The sequence below is a fragment of the Mercenaria mercenaria genome, chromosome 6 (assembly GCF_021730395.1).
Source record: "Mercenaria mercenaria strain notata chromosome 6, MADL_Memer_1, whole genome shotgun sequence".
Classification (NCBI taxonomy): Eukaryota; Metazoa; Mollusca; class Bivalvia; order Venerida; family Veneridae; genus Mercenaria; species Mercenaria mercenaria.
This window is the reverse complement of record NC_069366.1, coordinates 81306782-81328073: the sequence shown is the minus strand read 5'-3', so window position 1 is coordinate 81328073 and position 21292 is coordinate 81306782. Positions and strand designations below refer to the sequence as shown.

The 21292-nt window shown below is 32.1% G+C and overlaps 1 protein-coding gene across 1 annotated transcript in view; it reads left to right on the top strand.

Moving 5' to 3' along the window:
• The window catches only part of LOC128558101 (uncharacterized), a 71925-nt gene that overhangs the window by 39935 nt on the left and 10698 nt on the right, over window positions 1-21292 (top strand). Inside the window, exon 2 of the mRNA XM_053546933.1 lies at window positions 18845-18934. Coding sequence (XP_053402908.1) covers window positions 18883-18934 — 52 coding nt within the window. The 5' untranslated portion in view covers window positions 18845-18882. The remainder of the gene's footprint in view (window positions 1-18844; window positions 18935-21292) is intronic.

Here is a 21292-nt window from a genome sequence, read left to right as displayed (position 1 = left end):
ATTTTAGTTTTATATAATGTACAAGAAGTTTTATGATAAAAATAAAGGAATATTTATTTATGTTAATGCTCTTACAGGAGAAGAAATTATACGTGGTAGACTGGGGTCTCCGAAGACGCAGTCCCTTTGGTACAGGTATCTTTGACACTTTAACGAATTGTTTTCAAGTGGAGTTGCATCTGCTGGAAAAAAAGCTCTGGAAACAACAGGAAAAGCTGCGTTAGAAAGTGAACAAAGAAGGTTGGAATGGAAGTTGGAAATTTAGCTGCTAATAAAATTGTTGAAAAATTTAAAAAGAAACCTGCTCAGGCAGTTGGCAATTTAATTGCTAAGGAATTACAAGAAAAGAATAACATTAAAAATAATAAGGAGGATATTAATATAAGATTGAATAGATTATTGTCAGGATCGGGGAATTCAGCTCGACAAAAACGTATTAATAGATTAATTTATAAAAAATAAAATAATATATAATATATACATGTTTAGAACAAAACAATATTGTGAAAGATATGAACTAACTCCTATTCAATTAGATACAGCTTTAATATCTGTCTTTGGAAATGGTGCTAAGCAACAAAAAAACGGATATCAATTTACAATTAATGATAGAAGCTCATATTTTGATTGGTTTAATGGTTATTTGAAGTAAGTTTTAAGTTGATAAACTTGGTGATGGTAATAATTATGCTGTGGAGATCAAATTGCTTTAATTAATAATGCAGCTTCATTAATTTACCAAATGAAGATTAAACAAAATGGGAAAATTGTATATGATTGTGATAATTTATATAAGGTAGTAAATGTAAAAAATTTAGTTGAATTTTCTAATGATTATGCAGAATCAACTGGAACAAACGATATATTTATTTAGATACTACTGCTAAATGCTGCCGCTGATGATAATAAAGGTTTTGCTTTTAGAAAGGTATTAATCCCAAAGGGGGTAATGAGGTAAATGTTAAGATTCCGCTAAATAATTATTCATTTTTTCATGGTTTAGGGAAACTAATATTATACCTCCAAGTCAAATTCAATAATATTACAGCTGACAAATGATGATGAATTAATTTTTAGAGCTGGCGGAGACCCAGGTAGGGTAATTGTAACAAAATTAATTCTATGGGTTCCACGTTTAATTTTCAATGAATTTGGACTTAATTTAATTGCTGAAAGATTTACAAAGCAAGATGGCATACCTTCGGGAAATGATAACACAATCAGCTGATACACAACAAAGTAATATAACCTTTAGAATAACAGCTGGTGTAACAAAACCACAAAATGTATTTGTTTATTTACAACGACCTGACAAAAGTAATTCACAAGTACATAATCCACATTTATTAGATACATTTAAGGTAAATGCATTAAATAATAATTGCACTTTGAGCTCTTGTCGTCTTGAAGTAGGTAATGGTGTTTTTTATCCAGAAACAGAATACACAAGTATATCAAGAATATATGATGATGTAATTAATTATTATTATAAACAAAATGATAAGACTACTGGAAGTCTGCTAAATAGATTTAATTTTCAAAGTTTGTTTGGATTTGTTCATTTTAACTTGGAATATAAAAAGGAAGTAATAACAGAAGATCCTAAGCATATTACATTAACAGTTAAGTTAAATATTCCACCAGCAGCTAATATTCGTGTTTACGCAATTGTATTGTATGAAGAAACAGTTGAAATAAATACTATTGGAAATGAACTTGTTACTGTTTAAATAAAATAAAATAAAATTAAAATAAAATAAATATAAAGTATATAATGTCATCAAATTATATTGAATATAAAGTTAACCTTACAGATGGACAAAAGAAAAATTTAGCCCGAGCCTACAACAACAAAACTCCATATAATTTTAGATTAAAACATGAACAATTACGTGGAAACTTTCCTTTACTTTTGACAAAGACACAGATTAATCAAATTGAAAAGTCTATTAGAAATAAGAAGGGGTTAGAAATTACAATTTCAAAAAAACAGATGTCCAGTCAAGGTCAAAATGGTGGATTTTTAGGAGCTTTAGCTGGTTTGTTAGGAAAAACAATTCTTCCAATGGCAGCAAAAATAGCTCCAAAAATTATAGCCCCTCTAGGTATCGGTGCTTTATCAGGACTTGCCAGTACTGGTGTCAGTAAGTTACTTGGAAATGGTATGGTTTCAGTAGCTAATAATAAGAGAAATATGATAATACCATATATTACACCTAATCAAAAAAGGCAGCAATTAGGCTATGGAGTGATTAAATTAACACAAAAACAAAAATAAGACGGTGGGTTTTTAGGTATGTTGGCTGCTAGTCTAGGAATACCATTAATTACATCTTTATTAACTGGTAAGGGGAAAGGACAGGGTATACAGATTGATTCCCAACGGAGACCGTACAGACGAATTCCCCTATTAAAAAAAAATAAAATTTATAAACAAACCAATTTCTAACTTTGAAATAGAACAATGGGTAAAACAATTAAAAAATTAAAAACTTTAGGGGTGTATTAGTAGAAATAATTTACCAAGAGTAAAACTCTCGGAGACCACAGGTTTACCAAAATCAAAGTCGAATAATGAATGTGGAATATAAATTTGGACGACTCTGTTGGGCTTGGAACACATTGGGTTTGTTATTTAAATACTTTGTATTTCGATCCATTTGGACTTCCTCCGCCGAAGGAGGTAATGAATATATACCAAATGTAAAGTACAACAATGTTCAATATCAAAACAAAACAAGTACACTCTGTGGTTACTATTGTTTATTTTTCCTAAAAATGATACAAGATGGTATAAATATTTATGATTTATTGTATAAAACACTGAGAGTAAACAATGTAAAACATAATGAACAAACAATAAAATATTATTTCAATAATAAAAGTTAATTGTTCCAATATAAGACTATCAACTCTCATTATTATGATGTTCAGTCATGCGTGTGCTTATGCCATAAGCATACGGTTGAATGATTCTGGCAATATGAAATTATTATGTTCAGTCATGCGTGTGCTTATGCCATAAGCATACGGTTGAATGATTCTGACAATATGAAATTATTATGTTCAGTCATGCGTGTGCTTATGGCATAAGCATACGGTTTAGTGATTCTGACAATATGAAATTATTATGTTCAGTCATGCGTGTGCTTATGCCATAAGCATACGGTTTAGTGATTTTTTACAGCTAACGCACAGATAAAGCAACTATTGGAAAACTAGTGTGATCTCAAGGTGTCGTCTGCTACCTGGATACATGTAAATCAATACAAACGCTGTACTGTATTCGTTGGGTTTGGTTTGTATTGGTTTACCATTCTATTTCTTGAAATACTTTTTTAATGGTTGTGAAATTTTTGGAAATATAATCAATGGATAAAGCACATTTTAAAATGTTGTTATGGTCGTTTGCAAATTCATAAAAACGAATCAAAAAGTTGCAGTGCGACAGTGTATACTTAAAACCGTGTTTTTCTAGTGTATTTATAAATCCTTTTTTTTCTTTTTTTTGATAATATTTTCAATTGTTTTAAGACGTGTCCTTTGTGGCATGAGTTCAAAATTATGTTTTTCTTGTCTGAGTTTATTAAACTGTCAAATGTTTTCAGTTGTCCAATACATTCGTCTTCGGTTGGTTCTTCTTTGGTGTATATCCCTTGGTTAGTCTTCTTTCTTCCGAATATGATTGTTGAAGGAATGTTTTTTATTTATTGTATTTACTGCTGTTGTTCCGGGTGATTTTTGTTTTTTTTCGGTGTGCTCTGTTTAGATTTATCATTTTTTTGCCCATATTTACTAAGTCCCAGGCAAGTCTGGAGAATTCTGGAACTAGTCCTCCAATATTTTGCTGTTGTTGTTGCTGTTCTGGTGTTTTTGTTGTTGTTGTTGTGGGGGTTGTTGTTGCTGTTGTTGTTGCTGTTTTTAGTTGTTGTTGCTGTTGTTGTTGTTGTTGTAGTTCCAAGTATTCGTCACTTTTTTAAAAGAATTTCATGATGTTGTTTCATTTCTTCTATTTTGGTACAGATATAGTTTTACCATTGTTTTTCTTTATTAAAGAAGAAGTTTGTCGATATATTTGAAAGTCTCAAAAGGAAAGTTTCTATAATCCTTCTCTGTTATAATATCCTTTTCTTCGATGCAACAACACCTTCCAAATAATCAATGTACGGAAGCAAATGTTTGGGAAATATCCCTGAAAATAGAAAAAAATAATAGATTGTTTGCAGGGTTCATACGTGTCAGGAAGTTAGGGAATTTACAAATACCAGAGGAAATGTCAGGGATTTTTATCTCAAAGAATGTGTTCGAACCATGGTTTACTCCAATTTCAAAATATTCAAGCATTGAACACAAATATTTTTCTAAAGTTAGTTAAAGATAGCAAAATAAAACTTACATTTTAATCGTTTTGAATTTTCCTTCCTTCTGTTCTATCGTTTGTTTGTTTTTGGTTTAACGTCGTTTTTCAACAGTATTTCAATCGTTGTTTGTGTTGTGTTATATGACAACAGCTTGCTTCTGCGCAGCTTTTTTTTTACTAAGCAAAGAAAGTTCCAGTGTGTCGTCTGATATAATATTGTTGTAGTATTCTTATAAGTCCTTTCTTTAATTATTTAACTTTATAAGACGTATCCTTTGTCATAACTGTTCAAAATAGCATTCCATTCCTTTATCTAAGTTGATAAATGTCTGATGTATAATACAACACTATATTGAAAAGAATAATCTAGCATATCGATTGCCTCTTCGTGTGGTAAACTCTCTCTATTGGATAAATTTGTATGGGGATTTAGAAACTGGTAGTAAAAATCTAATGTGTTGTGTTTTACCAATAAGGACATTACTATTGAAAATTGTTTCTCGGTGTTTTAAATGAAATGGATTTAAACTTGTGGGGGTTTTTAATTGTGTGGTAGATGTTTGTTTAATTGCTTGGTATTGGATTTTAGAAGAGGGTAAAGACTGGCTGGTTTTGGATTTTTTAAATTTGAATTGGCCGGTGTTGATTTTTTTTTTTAAAAAAAAAAAAATTATAAAAATTGTTGATTTTAGATTAAAAAGTTGTTTTTAAAAAAATATACGTTTTAATTAAATAATTTATAAAAATTTTTATAAATTATTTTTTTTTAAATTAAATTTCATAATCAGGCTATAAGTGACAATCTATATACTACTAATATTTTATGCAAAATTCATTTGCTGACACCCTGTATGTAGTATGTAGTTTTTTCTCTCAATTTTTAACACCCCCCCCCCTTCCCCCACCCTTGACCAGGTACCATTTTTGCAGCATACATATATAATAATTATTTACAAAGGCATGTGAAATATTTTGTTGCGTCACTGGGGGGGAAAGATGTTTAAAACGTAAAAATGATTAATGTTCATATTTCAATAGAAATGAGAATGAGAAATGTCTTCAATGTCATCTTTTTTTTTAACAAATTTGTACAATTTAGTCGAATATAGCAAGAAATGGTCTTTAACTAATTTTATTATGCTATTTCAGAAGTCTAGCCCTTGGTCAGTTTTTACTTAATTGGATAGGCAATCTGAATAGGAAAATGTCCGAGGTCCTTTAGATATTTTAGTTTAACAAAAGTCCTTAAAACTCCAAATGACGAAACTGCAAACGGAACAAGTATCATGGATTATTTATTTTGTAACCGTTGAAATTACATCATGCATAGGGAGAGAGTTTCTAAAACAGCTTATAGCTTCCTACTCAGTCCTATGCGTTGATAATTGTAATATTCTAATTGCTATGACTACTATACTTTATTGAAAACAAAGTCAGAAACGAGAGTATACATAATAATATTTTGAAGAAAAATCCTTTACATCCTGTAATTTGTAAGCGTGTTTGAAATGCATAAGGAGTTTCGTGACCGATATTATTGTTTACATTGTCATTTATAAAACGAGTAAAATAATTATATTAGTACGGGGGCCAATAAATTATTCTACCATGCCCCCCACCCCCTTGACTGTTTTTCATAGGTACCAAATTGTTCGGCAGGACCAACTCTTTCAAAATAAAAAATGTTCCCATGAAAAAAACTCCTTTGAACTATATACTGATTTCACTGTTTCCATGGCAACCGTTCATTTTTGAAAAGGACGACCATATAGGTGGTAATCTGTCATATCTTGGTCAGTTTTGGTGATAAAACAATAAAAATGGTGTCAAAATGGAGCTAAGGCATTGGCCTCAAAAAGCAGCATTTTTATGTTAATTAACCAATTAACATATTTATGAATATTAATGAGAATGTTACAAAATGACAAAATGTAGTTAAAAAAATAACATTTTATAAGTTTCAAATCAATTTAAATGTACCAATCAGCTTTGATCTGGTCCTAAAGTCTCTCAGTGTTTTTAATATATTTTTTTGTTACTCTTGGTATTTTTTTACTCAAAACTGGATGTGCTCAGCTAATTTGCATAAAATGAACCAGTGTCACAAACAACAAATAAAATTATGAGACCACTAAAACTGAATTAAATGAGATAATGTAATGTTATCAATGAAATAACAATTTTCATGTGGTCTATAATGATTGCAGACATAGAGTCAAAACTTTGTTGAAGGAAAAATAGAGATGTAACATACATCACACATGTTACGTTACCATTTCAACAACCTTGTTGTATTGCATCAATTATTTAGAAAATATTCCAGAAACATAACTAATATTACTTATTTTGTACTATAAAAATACAATATGCTTCTTTACTTGTCAGACAGTTTGATGTTTTTCCGTAACACACTTTAAAATATGTTACCGCTACCATTACTTTTTTAAAAAGATATTTAAGAAGAAATTGAAGCCCAAATTGTCACATACTGATTTATTTAGACTGTTAGCGGTAAGTTTTAAGAAGTTTTCTTCTGTTATTTCAGAAAGTGCCTAAAATATATATTGCACCATCCATGTAACTATAATTTTAGATGAAATTTCAATAAAATATACAATAATATCCATCTGTGCATTCATATTATTATAATCATACAGCTGATATGTGCAGTTTTCCTGTGAGTAAAAATCAAGTTTTATAAAAAAAAAAGAGTAGATTTTTAATTTTAGAAATAGTAGCATTATAAGAGCATATACAAAACCAACCCTAGCTCGACAGGACGAATCATAGGGTCTTGAGTCAGATACCTGGATGAGAAGCTTTTGAACGTTTATTTTATAGATGAAAAGAGCGCTATAAAATCTGGTAAATAATAATAATGAGGCCTTCGCTCTCCATGACGATTCAATAAAGACATCGTGTCTAAGGTCAACAGATTTACACCTGTATAATACGGAGAACTTAACTTGCCTGTAGAGAACTGAGTAGTTCCGGTACAGAATCCAGGGACACTTGTTAGGTTAACTGCTCAAAATTACATGGTTGAATTTCTGTTGCAAAGCGGTGCTACACCAAAACTAACAAACAAAAGAAAATATACAGGTATTTAAAGTAAGAACTTTAGATTTAAAACGTTTACCGGGTTGACAAACTGTTATATTTTAGTGATACCAAATCAAGATGCAAGAAATATATAACACTGCTGCCTCAAATTGTTTGCAGTTAATATTTTTTCAGACATTTCATCTGATTTTAGATTCAGATTTTAACTAATACATTCAATTTTACTATAACAGAACACTGTTTAAGCTAGTGCTAAGGGCGTGAGGACAGTTTCACATTTCACTAGATCTAATGAACAGACACAATCAAATCAAGTCAGCTATTAGTTTGCTTGGTTGTGTTGTTATGCTTCCAAAGGATCATCTAAAAATATATTTGCTATCAACAAAAAGTCTTTAAGTGCCATGTGATGGTTGTGAAAAGTATCCTCGTACTCGGTTTTAGTGTTGTCAGATTTTCTGGATATTTTGGATCATTTTACTAAAACAGAATTCCTCTTAAGCGTAAGGGGGCGTAAGGTGTGTTTCACACTTCGTTACCTCACATGAACAGACTTTGCTATTTATTTGCTTGGTTGGGTTCTTTGCTTCTAAATGATCTTCTTAACGAGGTAGGTTACCTTCATATTTGTATGTGCGCATGTCCAACCGGAAGCTAACGTGACGATTTACGACGACGTTTACGACAAACTAAATGTGTTTGTATATTCATTCTTCTGAAAACAAATCATGAACCTGTCTTCAATTTGATGCTTTATGGCTTAAATAATGCAGAAATAATGAATAAATTGCCGCAGAAACGCTTCAAAACAATGTTGCCTTAAAATGACGTCATTGACGTCATGACGTTACGTGTCAGTTACCGTGCAAAGTTAATAGCTTTTATCTTGAAAGTACGTAATTCTGTGCATTTTCTTTATTTTAACTTTTTTCAAATAACCATTATTTTCTGAAATATTTTTAATGAGTCTATTGCTCTGAATAATAATCAATATTTTGCTTCTTTTATGTAGTTATATTGAAATGTTATGCGGAATGTAAGAAAACGGACGATGGTAACCAATGTTATTTGGAATATAGTTGGGTGAAAGGTTACTTATTACGGCCGTTTTCAAATAAAAAATCTATCAGTTTGATTTGTAATACCTATTTTTCAGGTACCGTTGATAATTTGTTACTTATTTACTAAAATTAAGATCTAAAATTGTTCAAATTTCAGTAGAAAATTATGGTTTCTTGAATTAAAATGATGTTACCATAGAAACGAAGCCCGTGACCTATGTATCTAAATGTAAAATTCAAAAGCGTTGACACTAGTCTATTTAAGAAACACAGTTTCGGCTTTTTATTTTCATTTCAACAATATCCATGAGAATAATAGCAGCATGCTGAACGATTTTTCCATGAAAAATACCAGACGAGGGGTACTGCTGTAAGTATTCTAAGCTGTGAAATTTGTTTGAATAAATGCAAATAACACGGAAATATAACTTACGTTAGAAATAATATGTTTTAAAGCTACATTAACTAGAAAGATAATCTTATTCAATATATTTTTATAAGAAATTACAACAAAAAGCAAGATATAAGCTATTTTAAACATCTCTGTTGCCAAGGTTACTTCAAACTTTAAGAAAAATAGGGTACTATGTAAAATGCTTGGTAATTTGCTGACAATAGTACCCAAATATTCCATGTTGGTCATTAACAGAATGGTACTGAAGCCGTCGAAAACACGTATTTTTATACATAGTTGTTTAAAAATGATAGAAAATGCGTTACCATGGAAACACGAGCACCGCGACATATACATTTTAAGTTTATATTAGAAAGCTAGCGTGCATTCTAGTAAAATTATCAGTTATGCAGACTTCTACGGATATCAATGAAACTAAAATACACTGAAAAGTGTTAAATATCTGTATTTTCCTTCTTCTTTCAATATGAAATACCTTTGGAGGGTCATGTTCTTCAAACCTGGATAAAAACTGAACTTGAAGGGACAGAGACAAACGAAATTGAGATTGTAGCAGTTAAAACTTCATATTACACGAAATACAAAAAAATGCTGCGGTTCAACTAATTTGAATTTACCCTTGTAATAAGGTAACCTACCTCCTTAAAGTCTATTGCAAAATGCTTTCAGCAACTCTGAAATGTCGTTTAGAAAGCATTCAGTATCTTCCTAGAAGTTTTGAATAGCATTAAGTATTTGTTTTCTTAACAAGTTTGGTTTTCAAACACTTAATATTGTTCACATTCTTGACAGCTTTTTGCAATTTCATAAGTTTAAATCTAAAGATTACTGAACGTACCTGGATATTTCATTTTCTTTTTTAGTTTTTGTTCAGTGCTGCTTTTCAACAGTAAATATTTTATTAATAAGCCCAGAAATATCACAATACAATACATGTGTTTCTGTAACTCGAAAACCAAATGCTATACACAAAACAAAGATAAAATGTTCCATTAAAACACATTTTCCATGAAAGGCAGCCCCAAAGTGTAACCAGTGTAACCCTATTATCAGTGTATGGATGTTAGCAGGGATGTATACATAATAAATATATACAGAATATATACATAAAATACAGAATCAATGTAAAATGTAATTATTGACAACAATATTAAAACCAACAAATAAAAGAACAATATAATTATGAAACTGATCATTAAACTGATGGATGCATTAATTCAAAATGAAAAAGGAACATTGAATGTGTAATGAATGTTTCATATGATTTCTTGGTTGACAAAAGTAAAGAAAGAATGTTAGAATTAATACTTTAAAGTTTTAACAAATCAATGATATCACAATATTGATAACAATGATTCAAAGGTCTTCCTACATATTTCTAAATACAGCAAAATACAGTGGTAACGTATTTTAAAGCGCCATTATGGAAAAATCTCATTGCTTGAGAAGTATGTAAGTATACTATTTTGTAAGAATATTTAAATCTACTCATTTTACTATTTTCTGAGAAAATAATGATACAATAAAACAAGAATGGAACACCGGAATGGTAACGTAACATGTGTAAAGTATGTTTTAAACAGATTCCTCCTTCAAATAAGTACTTACACTATATTTTCATATGATATAGCTCAAATAACACAAGTGTATTGATCAAACTTCATTTCATCATGTTGTTCAGTTTTAGTTATATCTTGTTTCCAGAGATGTCTGTTTTAGCATAGATTCATTTTATGCAAATTAGCTAAAATACCTAATGTAGAAAAAATTATTTACCTTCAGAGTAACAAAATATTATTCTAGAAAACACTGAGAGACATTAAGACTTGATCAAAACTGTCTGATCTATATTTTCTAAATAATTAATGTAATAAACATGTGTAAAGTATGTTACATACTGATTCCTCCTTCAAGTAGGTGTTTAAACTATATTTCCAAACAATATAGCTCACATAATTGTTATTTTATTGATAACAATTAATTATATCATTTTATTAAATGTTAGTGGTATCTTGTTTCCTGAGACGTTGTTTGTGGTAGTGGTTAATTTTATGTAAATTAGCTAAACATATCTATTTTGGAGTAAAACAAATACCATCAATGTTTCAAAATACTATTTAAGAAAACACTGAGAGTCTTTCAGAACAGATTAAAACTGTTTGGTACATTTAAATTGATTTTATACTTAGAAAATGTTATTTTCTAATACAAATATTGTCATTTTGTAAAATTCTCATTAATATTTACGAATATGTAAATTAGTTAATTAACATAAAAATGCTGCTATCTTAAGGCCAATGCCTAAGCTCCATTTTGACACCATTCTTATTGTTTTATCATGACAAATGACCAAGATACTGATTATTATCTATATGGTTGTCATTTCCAAAAATGAACGGTTGCCATGGAAACAGTAAAAACATATGTAGTTCAACGGAGTTTTTTCATGGGCACATTTTTTTATTTTGAAAGAGTTGGTCCTGCCGAACAATTTGGTACCTATGAAAAAAGTCTAGGGGGGAGGTGCATGGTAGACCTTATTGCACCCCCACCCCTCCCCATCCTATATAATAAACATGTTTTTACTGTCAATGCCATATTTGTTATAAACTTAATGCAAAAAAAAAAAAATGAAAAAAATAAAAGTACTTGTTTTTTTTGTACAAAAAGCTAACTGGTAACCAAATTCCTGATTGTTTTTAATTTCAGTACAGAAAATGTCATTTATCCATCCTGCAAGGGACGTAAATTGAATATTACTTTTATTTAAGGTTAACAAAACAATTCTGACTGGCCTCAATACCATATTATTTTATTATGACAAACAGGTCATAGATACTTGATACTGAATCACTATTGTAGACGTAATTATTTTGTCTCGTTATGTTGGCGCTCTTAGAAGATGGTCTTGGTGTGCAACTTTTTCCGAAATGTTACAGGGAATATTAATAAAATAAAATAGCAGTATGTAACCTCCTGTAATTATTTTATAAGTAAGAGAAAAGCCTTAAATACGCATACAGAACTATTCAAATAGAAAAAGTGGAAATTCCAAGGTGGCTCAACAAGACAAAAACGAAACTGTTGCAGGCTCGGTTTAATTGAGCCTATTCATGGACGGTAGTGAAAATGCATGCTACCGTCCACGCCCTCTAGCCCTGGGTTGAGCAGAACTAGACATTTACACATGCTACAAGTACAAAAACAAAAACAAGTTTTTAAAGACATCCGCAGATTGAATTCTTGCAGTCTCCAGAATACGGTTGTTATAGGTTCAACCTAAAAGGAAGCGGTTTCAACCTAAAAGTGGTTTGCCCTAAACAGGAAAACAATGGGCAGAACTAAACAAAATGGAATTTAGAAAGGGGATCTGAGGATATTAAGCCTGCATATCACAGTGTCCAACTTCCGACCTTTAATTAAATTTTGTATGTTATGTGCAACATCTTGCACATTATCATTTAATTTAAAAAAGTCTATAGTTTTTACGCTTATACAAATCAAACAGTGTTAAACAGTGTAATGATTCGGCATCTAGTAATAACAGGCGGTTCATTTCTGTTAACCAGTGTCATATAGGTTTGTTATTGTTGATGTGTTTTCTGTGTCGATAAGATGTATAACAGAGTCCCGCTTAAACCAGTACTAGGGAGCTTGAGAGATGTTGCACTTGCCATTACCTCTATTTGACAAATTAAGTGAAACCGAGTCTGCTATTGATTTGATTGGTTGTTTTATATGCTTTCAAAAGATCTTCCTACTGATATTAAATTCGCGTCATTACACTTCAAGGACTCAGCATTGTTATTTTCTCGTCCTTTGAAATCATGGAATACATATGATAGAAATCCATCTAAGTAGGTGGTACGCATTTCTTCAGATTTCACTTATGAACAAATTCAGTCAAACCGGGTCTCTTTTAACTGTGGAACGATGTTCTATCTACCATTTTTTAAACGTGGCGAAAATCGCTTCCAAAGTTCAACTCTCGTCTACTTTCTTTATTTCTGGGCGAAAACGATAATAAATATATGTACTTCTTCCTTGCGTTTAGTTCTTTCCGACTATAAATGCTTTTAAATACATTTCGTTTTAATCTTTCTGCAATTATACATTTTTTACTTTGGAGAAAATTTGACAAAAATAAAGAAAAATGTTAAAGGTGTATTGTTGTATCGGGAGATAGAGGACTGTGAATTTACAAAATTGGACATAGAGCAAGATAATATTTATTACAAATGTATATTGAACTAAGGGCAAGAACTCTTAAACAGTAATGACAGTCACTGTACTCGATTTGAAATTAAAGGAGGATTGGTTTTGGATTTAGTATCGTCAAATTGACACAATATCATAGGCCATATTGCAACTTTTAAGATTTTCATTGTGGAGGAGGACTCTAGGCGCATTATTTTTGGCACGGGCGGATACATGGGTATATGCACTGACTTCCTTCGTGTCAACTGGATGAAAAAGCGAGGTTTCAAACAGTGGTGAGGGGCAGGTGTTCAGAAGTCAGAAGATTTGGACTGATTTGCCAACTCTTTACCATGCTGTCCAAATTGTTCAGGGTTAACTGCACTACTAAACTACAGGCATAATTGGCTATTAAACTAGGCATATTGGTCCTACTTATTTGCAGATGGATATTCGTACAAACCATATCGTAGTATTGTATTAAACAACAACAAAAAGATTTTGAAGTTTAATTACTCAGTAACCGCAATAATTATTGTCAACAATGAACAACAGATCTAAAATCTATTTAGTCGTAACTATTCTATTTGCCAAATACAACTCGCTTTTCATTACGCTGAGTAAGATTTTACATGTTTTGTTATTAGTTGGCATAAAGTTTAACATAATACAAAACATTATAACAATACCTAACAAGTAAAATTTTGATGCAGAGCATCAAGTCGCCGGAGAGCTGTCGGCTAATATTTTCTAAGATTGGATTGGAAAAAAAGGCTTATAAAGGTATAACTGCTATTGCGGTGCATTGCATGCCATTGAAAGGCTTAAAAACGTTGCATCCTTGATGAAAGTTACCCCCAAACTCTCTTACCATCTTAATCCTTTTTCTTTGTTTACATAACATACGCTAAGCCTCGTTCTGAAATCCACGCGCCAGCATCCTCAGAAATCTACGACGGCAAATATTTTTTCACATTTTTAAACAATGAAATGCAAAATATTTCTTGTAACCGAAACATTTCGACAAATTATATTATATATCTAATGAAAGGCCAATAGTTTGACAATAAAGTAAAAAAGAATCACGAAATTTATAGACTGTTCTTACTGGTTGAAGGTCAGTAATTCAAATCCTTCTTTGTTTCATATGAAAAACGACAACTTCAGGTCGTCTTTCCGTATCTTTATAGAACGTCACTTTTTCCTACACCTATTTTTCATGAAAGTTCTATCATAGTATACATTAACGACAAAAATGAAAAGAAAGTAGGGGGTTGAATAGTTCCTAGTGAAATGCCAGTAAGTTGTGGTCTGCCAACCTAAAACTGGCGCATATTTGCACTTGTCCGCACAATAAACCCCTACTTTCGGTTTTGATCTGCAAAACTTGCCATGTGGGGTGTATAAACATGAAAACCATCTCATGTCATGCAGAATGTATTCTGGCTGTGAAAAAATGTAATTAAAGCACTCGTTCGACATGAATTTGTGCTAGAAATGGGAAAATTAGGATCTATTTACTATGTATGGACTTCTTTAGACTACACCACGGAAGCGATTTTTCAACCGAATTACTGACCTTATTCCTACAGACAAGAGACAGTCACAAAATATGCCCTTAGACTGTGTTACTTCCCTTGTCTTACATGCGCTCATGTAGATTTATATACGCAGCGTGACGTAAACACAGGTAAAGACTCAGCCAATCATTGTTCGCTGGAAATCTCTTGCAGTCGTTAATCTATTTATAGGGATAAGTTCTTATACATTTTCTTATTTTCCTAAAAATGCTATCTTTTGAAATAATAAAAATCTTAGGCAGTTTTCAGCTCCTAATTCGTTTATGTAAGCACTTCAGTAATTGCCTTATATTTCTTTTATTTACAATATCATTTTTTTTATTGTCACATTTTAATAACTTCTCTATACCAGTGATAAAATCCTAAAGCGTATCAAATATAGTCGTAGGTTCCTACCGGCGACTAATAACATTGTCTTTGCAACTAAATATTCTCAGTAATAACTGTTTTCTTTCACATCACAAAACAACAGTTTTTAATTATGTTTAATTTCTGCATGTAACTGTACTTCTCAGTCATACCAGTTCTCTATTACAAAACACAATCAATGTTATATTTATGTCTCTTTTTAGCTCTTAGTATAGGTTGACTGTCCGGCGTCCATCGTCCGTCTTCCTGCGTCAACATTGTACTTAAAATTCGTCTCCTCTGAAACTACTGGTTACTTTTATACCAAAACTTGGTCAGTAGCATTTTGGGATAGATCTCTATCAAGTTTGATCAAATGGTTAACCTTGGCCCTTTAAGGGCCGCCAAAGCAAAAAAAAATAGGAAAGCATTTAAAGAACTTCTCATCTTCTCATGAACCGCTTGATGGATCTTCATCAAACATGGTCTGTAGCATTATTATAACATCTTCTCCCAAATTTGTTCAAATAGGGACGATTGGCCTTTTGAGGGGTTGCCAGAGCTAAAATTAGAAATGCCTATAAACGATTTCTTCTCATGAACCACTCGATTGATCTTCTTCAAATTTGATTTGTAGAATTATTATAAGAATCTTCACCAAATTTGTTCTGTTGGGGGCACTTGGTCCCTTTCAGGGGCTGATAGAGTTCAAAATAGAAATACCTTTAAATGACTTGTCATGAACCACTTGATGGGTATTCACCAAACTTGGTCTAGAGATCAGTATAAGGTCCTTTCTCAAATTTGTTTGATTAAGGACACTTTGCCCCTCTTAGGGGCAACTAGAGCTACAAATAGAAATACTTTCTTGTCATGAACCGCTCGGATCTTCATCAGAGATGGCGAGTGACATCATTAGAGGGCTCTTTCCCAATTTTATTTAAACGGAGGCGGTTTGCTCATTCTAGGGCTAAAATTAAAATACCTTTAATGACTACTTCTAATAAACCACTCAATGGTCTGTCATCATTATCGGTCCGTAGCGTCGTTATAAGTTAAAGAAATAACTTTAAATGATTTCTTCCGATGGTTATGTGTTTTGGTGCGTGAAAGCAAAATAATAATAAAACAATAGATGAACAGATTAAAGGATTTTCACCAAAGCTAGTTAGAAGCAAAGTCAGATGGTTAAGGTTTTCTTCAGTTGAAGGACTTAGGCTCATTTAGGCCTCTTGTTAACTTTTCACATAATTCTGACAATTAAATCAAGGCTCAAAGATATTACATCGAAAATAATGTTTCTCGGTCATAGATTTCATACTAATCTTATTGTATATATTCAATTTAGTTTCTGCATGTCGTACTCAAATCTGGTGGCATACAACTCAACTTAATTCTGAGTATAATTACAAAAATTCATAGCATCAATTTTGCAACAAAACATTTGCAGTCATAGCACACATGTTTCATATTCGGTACAGTTACATCATGTGATACTTTAATAGTTTTGTGGCATTAATTTTGATTCACACCGACCATTTGTATTACGTCTTGACTACTTAACATTCTAAGAAATATCTATTCTCTGTCACAAACACAATCGTTGTTTATATTCCTCACAGTGTTTCTTCATTGACTAGTGACATGAATTTCAGCATTGACAAGGGTTGCAAGTTTCACGATAGGATGTTTGCGTCTGGAAGTAGGGATATGTGTTCAACAACAAAATTAGTTGGCGCCTTATCGTAATTTTGTCAAGTAAAATATGTTCTGTTTTGGTTTTATTTCTACAGCTCTTAACAGACAATAACTTACTATCACAAATTTGCTTCTCTCGGAAACATGTTTGCAAATACCGCTGTTATATTTAGTGGTATTTCTTAAGATACAGCTTCAGAATGACGAAAATAGTTTCTATTCGAAGTACACACCACTACAGGTCTGTTGCAAATCTTGCATGTATTTTCCTGACAATAGCTTGACAAAGCTATGCATTTGTATAAGTAATAAAATGATAAAATAATCTATGTAAGCTATAAAAAGCAATCTCACCTTTGCATGTCGTGTAGATAGGCATTCTAAGTATATTTCAAACATGCTACCACTACGCCTATCCGCCATATTTTGTTGTGATCACATGCATGTAACTGTGCATTCTATTGGTTAAAATTGAGTTAGAGCAATTCTGGATTAAGTTACCTGGAGATAGAACACTCCTTTACAAAGTCTAATGATGATCACATGATGTTAGTTTATGTGTATGGTTGGTCAGAATGATTTTAAACATAACAGTGCTTTAAGTCCTGGAGATAGAGTACTTTATTCGTTACTGTTACATTCAAACAGAGGACATGGAGAAAAGTATGACGTCACAAGTTATTTTTTCTTCTCAAGAACGATAGAGCTCGGCGAGACAAACAAACTGATGTAAAAGTCTCATTTTTTTCCAAAAATGGTGATAGAGCACTATAAGAATCAGGCGACGACTTTGCTTGGTTATTTCTTATTGATTTTGTTATTTAAAATATGCTTGTAAGAAATGTTGCCTTTCATCTTGGAAACAAAAACATTGTTTGGCCCTATTGTACAAAGCAGCATTTTGATTGTACACCAGTTTGTTCCTATAAAGCCTATAAAAGGACCTCCTCTGCCGAGAGGTCGGTGACTTCGAATCACTTGCCCCTCAAAGATGTTGGTTCGAGCCACACTCGGGGCGTTGAATTCATCATGTGAGGAAGGCATTCAACTGCCTTACAGAAGGTCGCTGGTTCTACTCAGGTGCCTACCTTTGATGAAATAATGCACGGAGGGGCACCTGGGGTGTTCTTCACTATCAAAGCTCGAAAATGTCCATATGACCTATATTTGCATCGGTGCGACGTTAAACCCAACAAAAAGATTTAGCTTTTAAATATTATGTAATGTAACAACATAAGACAATCTTTCTGCTGATTAATATCACTTTTAATGCGTTAGCCTTATCAGTAACTTATTATCATAATAAAATAGTTTCAGTAAAGTCATTTGGTACAGTTTGACCTAAAATGATATTTTACTATCCGATAGCACTTTCATGATCAACAGCCATACGTAACTTATAATACACAGAATGGGAGGGGTGCAGGGTAGACTTGGTAGAAAACGTAAATAAATATTGTGGCAATAGTATTAAAGTAGATAAAAAAACTTGCCTCATTTTCAAAGTAATCAAATAATCTTGCACACACTCCAGCAAAAATATCCTGGAACATGCTCCTCGCTCCACTCGCTGTTATTATTCCATGAGTTGCACATTTCAATTTCAATTTGAAGAAAATACTGTTGAATGTAGCATTGTTTCAACCAAGAATGCCATATGTCATTCGCTTCACTGGCAGTCAATGGTCTACATTGTAGCTTATGTTAATATAGCAATGTTGACATTTTTTGTGCCTTGCAATCTGCAAGTAATAAGATCTTAATCGTTTTTGGAATATTTACAGATATATGATTTGCACACCCTATTGTTTCACGTATATGAAAATGATTTTATTTGTGAAAGAAAAATGTCGTAAAAAATTAAGGACGACTAGAACAAAATTGAAATTTCTTTAATGTAAAAAAGTACTGCGCAAGTAAATTACATTCCTGACACCAGTGTATAAGTCAATAAATAATTCGGTCCATGTTTCTGACTAACTGATAATCGAACCTGGCATAAAGCTGTAAGCACCCCTAACTTACTACATCGTCCGGATTTTCTAATGGTTGACCCCTTGCACTCAAAACTAGTCTCACTGACATAGTGTTGCGTAATTTACAAGTAGATTTTTTTTTTCAGGCTGACTAGCATTTGTCAAAATAATCTTCAGGAAAATCATGGGTAATAATATCAGCAGGAGACTTGTTGGATCACGGAGCTTAGAAGAAGGTAATAATTACTAGTATGATATTACCAATTTAAATTATTTCAAAATATACTTGCAATTCTTTGACGAAAACATACATATGCTCCAATGACGGATTGCCCCTAATAACAAAGCTTGTGCTTTTCAGCCGCAAAAATATATTTTGAGCTTGACCTTTAACCTACTGAATCCTGAAATCAGTAATTTGTGGTGAATTACATCCTTATCAGCCCCTAGACTATTTTCATTTTGGCCTAATTTTGACATACCGACCTCTCAAAATAGTAGATCATCTACTGGCTACACGCTATTATCTTATGGAATAAGGTCAGTAATTCGGCCGTGGTGTAGTCGATAGAAGTCCATAATAAATAGATCCTAATTTTCCCATTTTTTGCGCAAATTCGTGTAGAACGAGTGCTTTAATCACCATTTTTCACTACTAGAAAACATTCTGCATGAAATGAGACGGTTTTCATGTTCATACATAGTGATAGAACTTTCATGAAAAATAGGTGTAGGAAAAAGTGATGTTCTCTAAAGATACGTAAAGACGACCTGAAGTTGTCGTTTTTTATATGAAACAAAGAAGGATTTGGATTACTGACCATTAACCTTATGGGATATGACTACAGTAGCCTAAGCATTCTCTCGATATTGATCGGGTTCAACAGAGTTAATGTGAGGAAAAGGACATTGCTGTGAGATACTTTTAACGACGGTAGATTCGTTTATTATACACGTAAGAGGTCGGAATGGCAAAATATCACTCCTAAAGAAATTAGTTTGATTTCTTCCGAGCAGCAAAGTTCAAAACACCAATTTTGTCATGAGGCATGTATCTAAGCACTCCACACCCAGGACAGGCTTGAGAGTTTTTTTTAATAGTACAATTGAATATTCTCCATGGTCCCAAAGGATTTACCTTGACGTGAAATAAAGTAATACTATATGAACAGGTCATTTAAGGGCATTTCATGAAAGAAAGAACATACCTTAGTTTGAAAACTTCACGATATATATCTTGTATATCTAAATTTTTACATTCTCTTGAATAATTAAAGAAAAGAAGCCCGGGATAACTTTGTAGTTACGTTGCAGTTTCACTCATTTTTACCTGCCCCGCTTCATCATTTACTTTTTACTACCAAATATTAATAATTTTCAAGTGATATTAAAGTCATAGAGGCCCTACAATAGTGTTCAACATCAGACGACATTTACATGATGATCTGACTTATCCCTTATGTTAAAATTTACGTCACATTCGTATTAACATGTAATTAAGGAATGAATGTTTATCCTCTATAATATCCAGTGCATATAGAAAATTAAGACTCATTCCATTGTCATAGAATTTTCAAATATAATTTATGAGTCCCAGAAAGTATTTACCCTCAAAATGAACGGGACATGCTGCATATCATTTTTGCCATCAATGTAACATTCTATAAAGTGGGGGTTGCATCATCACTTTTTATTGAAGTCTGAAAACACTAAATCGGAGACTTCTGCAAAAGGCTTGATACAAGTGTGAGAAATATCATAGAATAAGTAACTCTGAAAATTTCAAGGAAGGGTAGAGCCAATATATTACACATACATGTTACTTTATGTATTTCATTTTCCTTATTTTCATTTAATTGTTACTACAATAATAGTGCGTAAAATATTGGTTTAATGATACTAACGTTTGAGACAAATATAGTTAAATTGAAATATGAAATATTGAACCGATATATACGAATACGAATTCGAATACGAATACGAATAATTTATTCAAGCATAAAACATTCATTACAATGTTTATAGCCTATACAAAAATATGTACAGCGTAAACATAGATCTACCATATACCATATACACTCAAAAAAGTAAAAACGCAATATCACATTTTAGCAAATATTTCATTTTTGCAAACATTTGTGTGTAAATATTTGATGTACATTGATACACGTATAAAATTGCATTCGAAGAATAGTGACAGCTTTTCTGTTCACTCTCGTATTGGTGTCGCCTTTGTTGACATCCACACCTTGGATAAGTTTTGTATGTAAATATAATTCTTTTCGCTTAAACGAAGTTAATTAGAAGAGAATTATTTCCCCTCGTAGTTCCTGACGGACCACTGCGGGGCGCTATTTCGCACTCTAGTAAGCACGATTTTTTCGCACTGCGAAGTGGTTAGTTCACTTCAGCGCTTGGTCACTCGACTGTCAACATGTCCGTAGAAAATTTTTCTTCGTCAACTCCGGCAACAGATAACACTACTTTGATAACGGAACATTTAGCTGAGATTTCCCGACGGCTTTCACCGCACAGAGAAGAAGTTACAGCCTTAAAGAAAAAGTACGTGGTGGTAACGCTACAGTTAGCAAAGA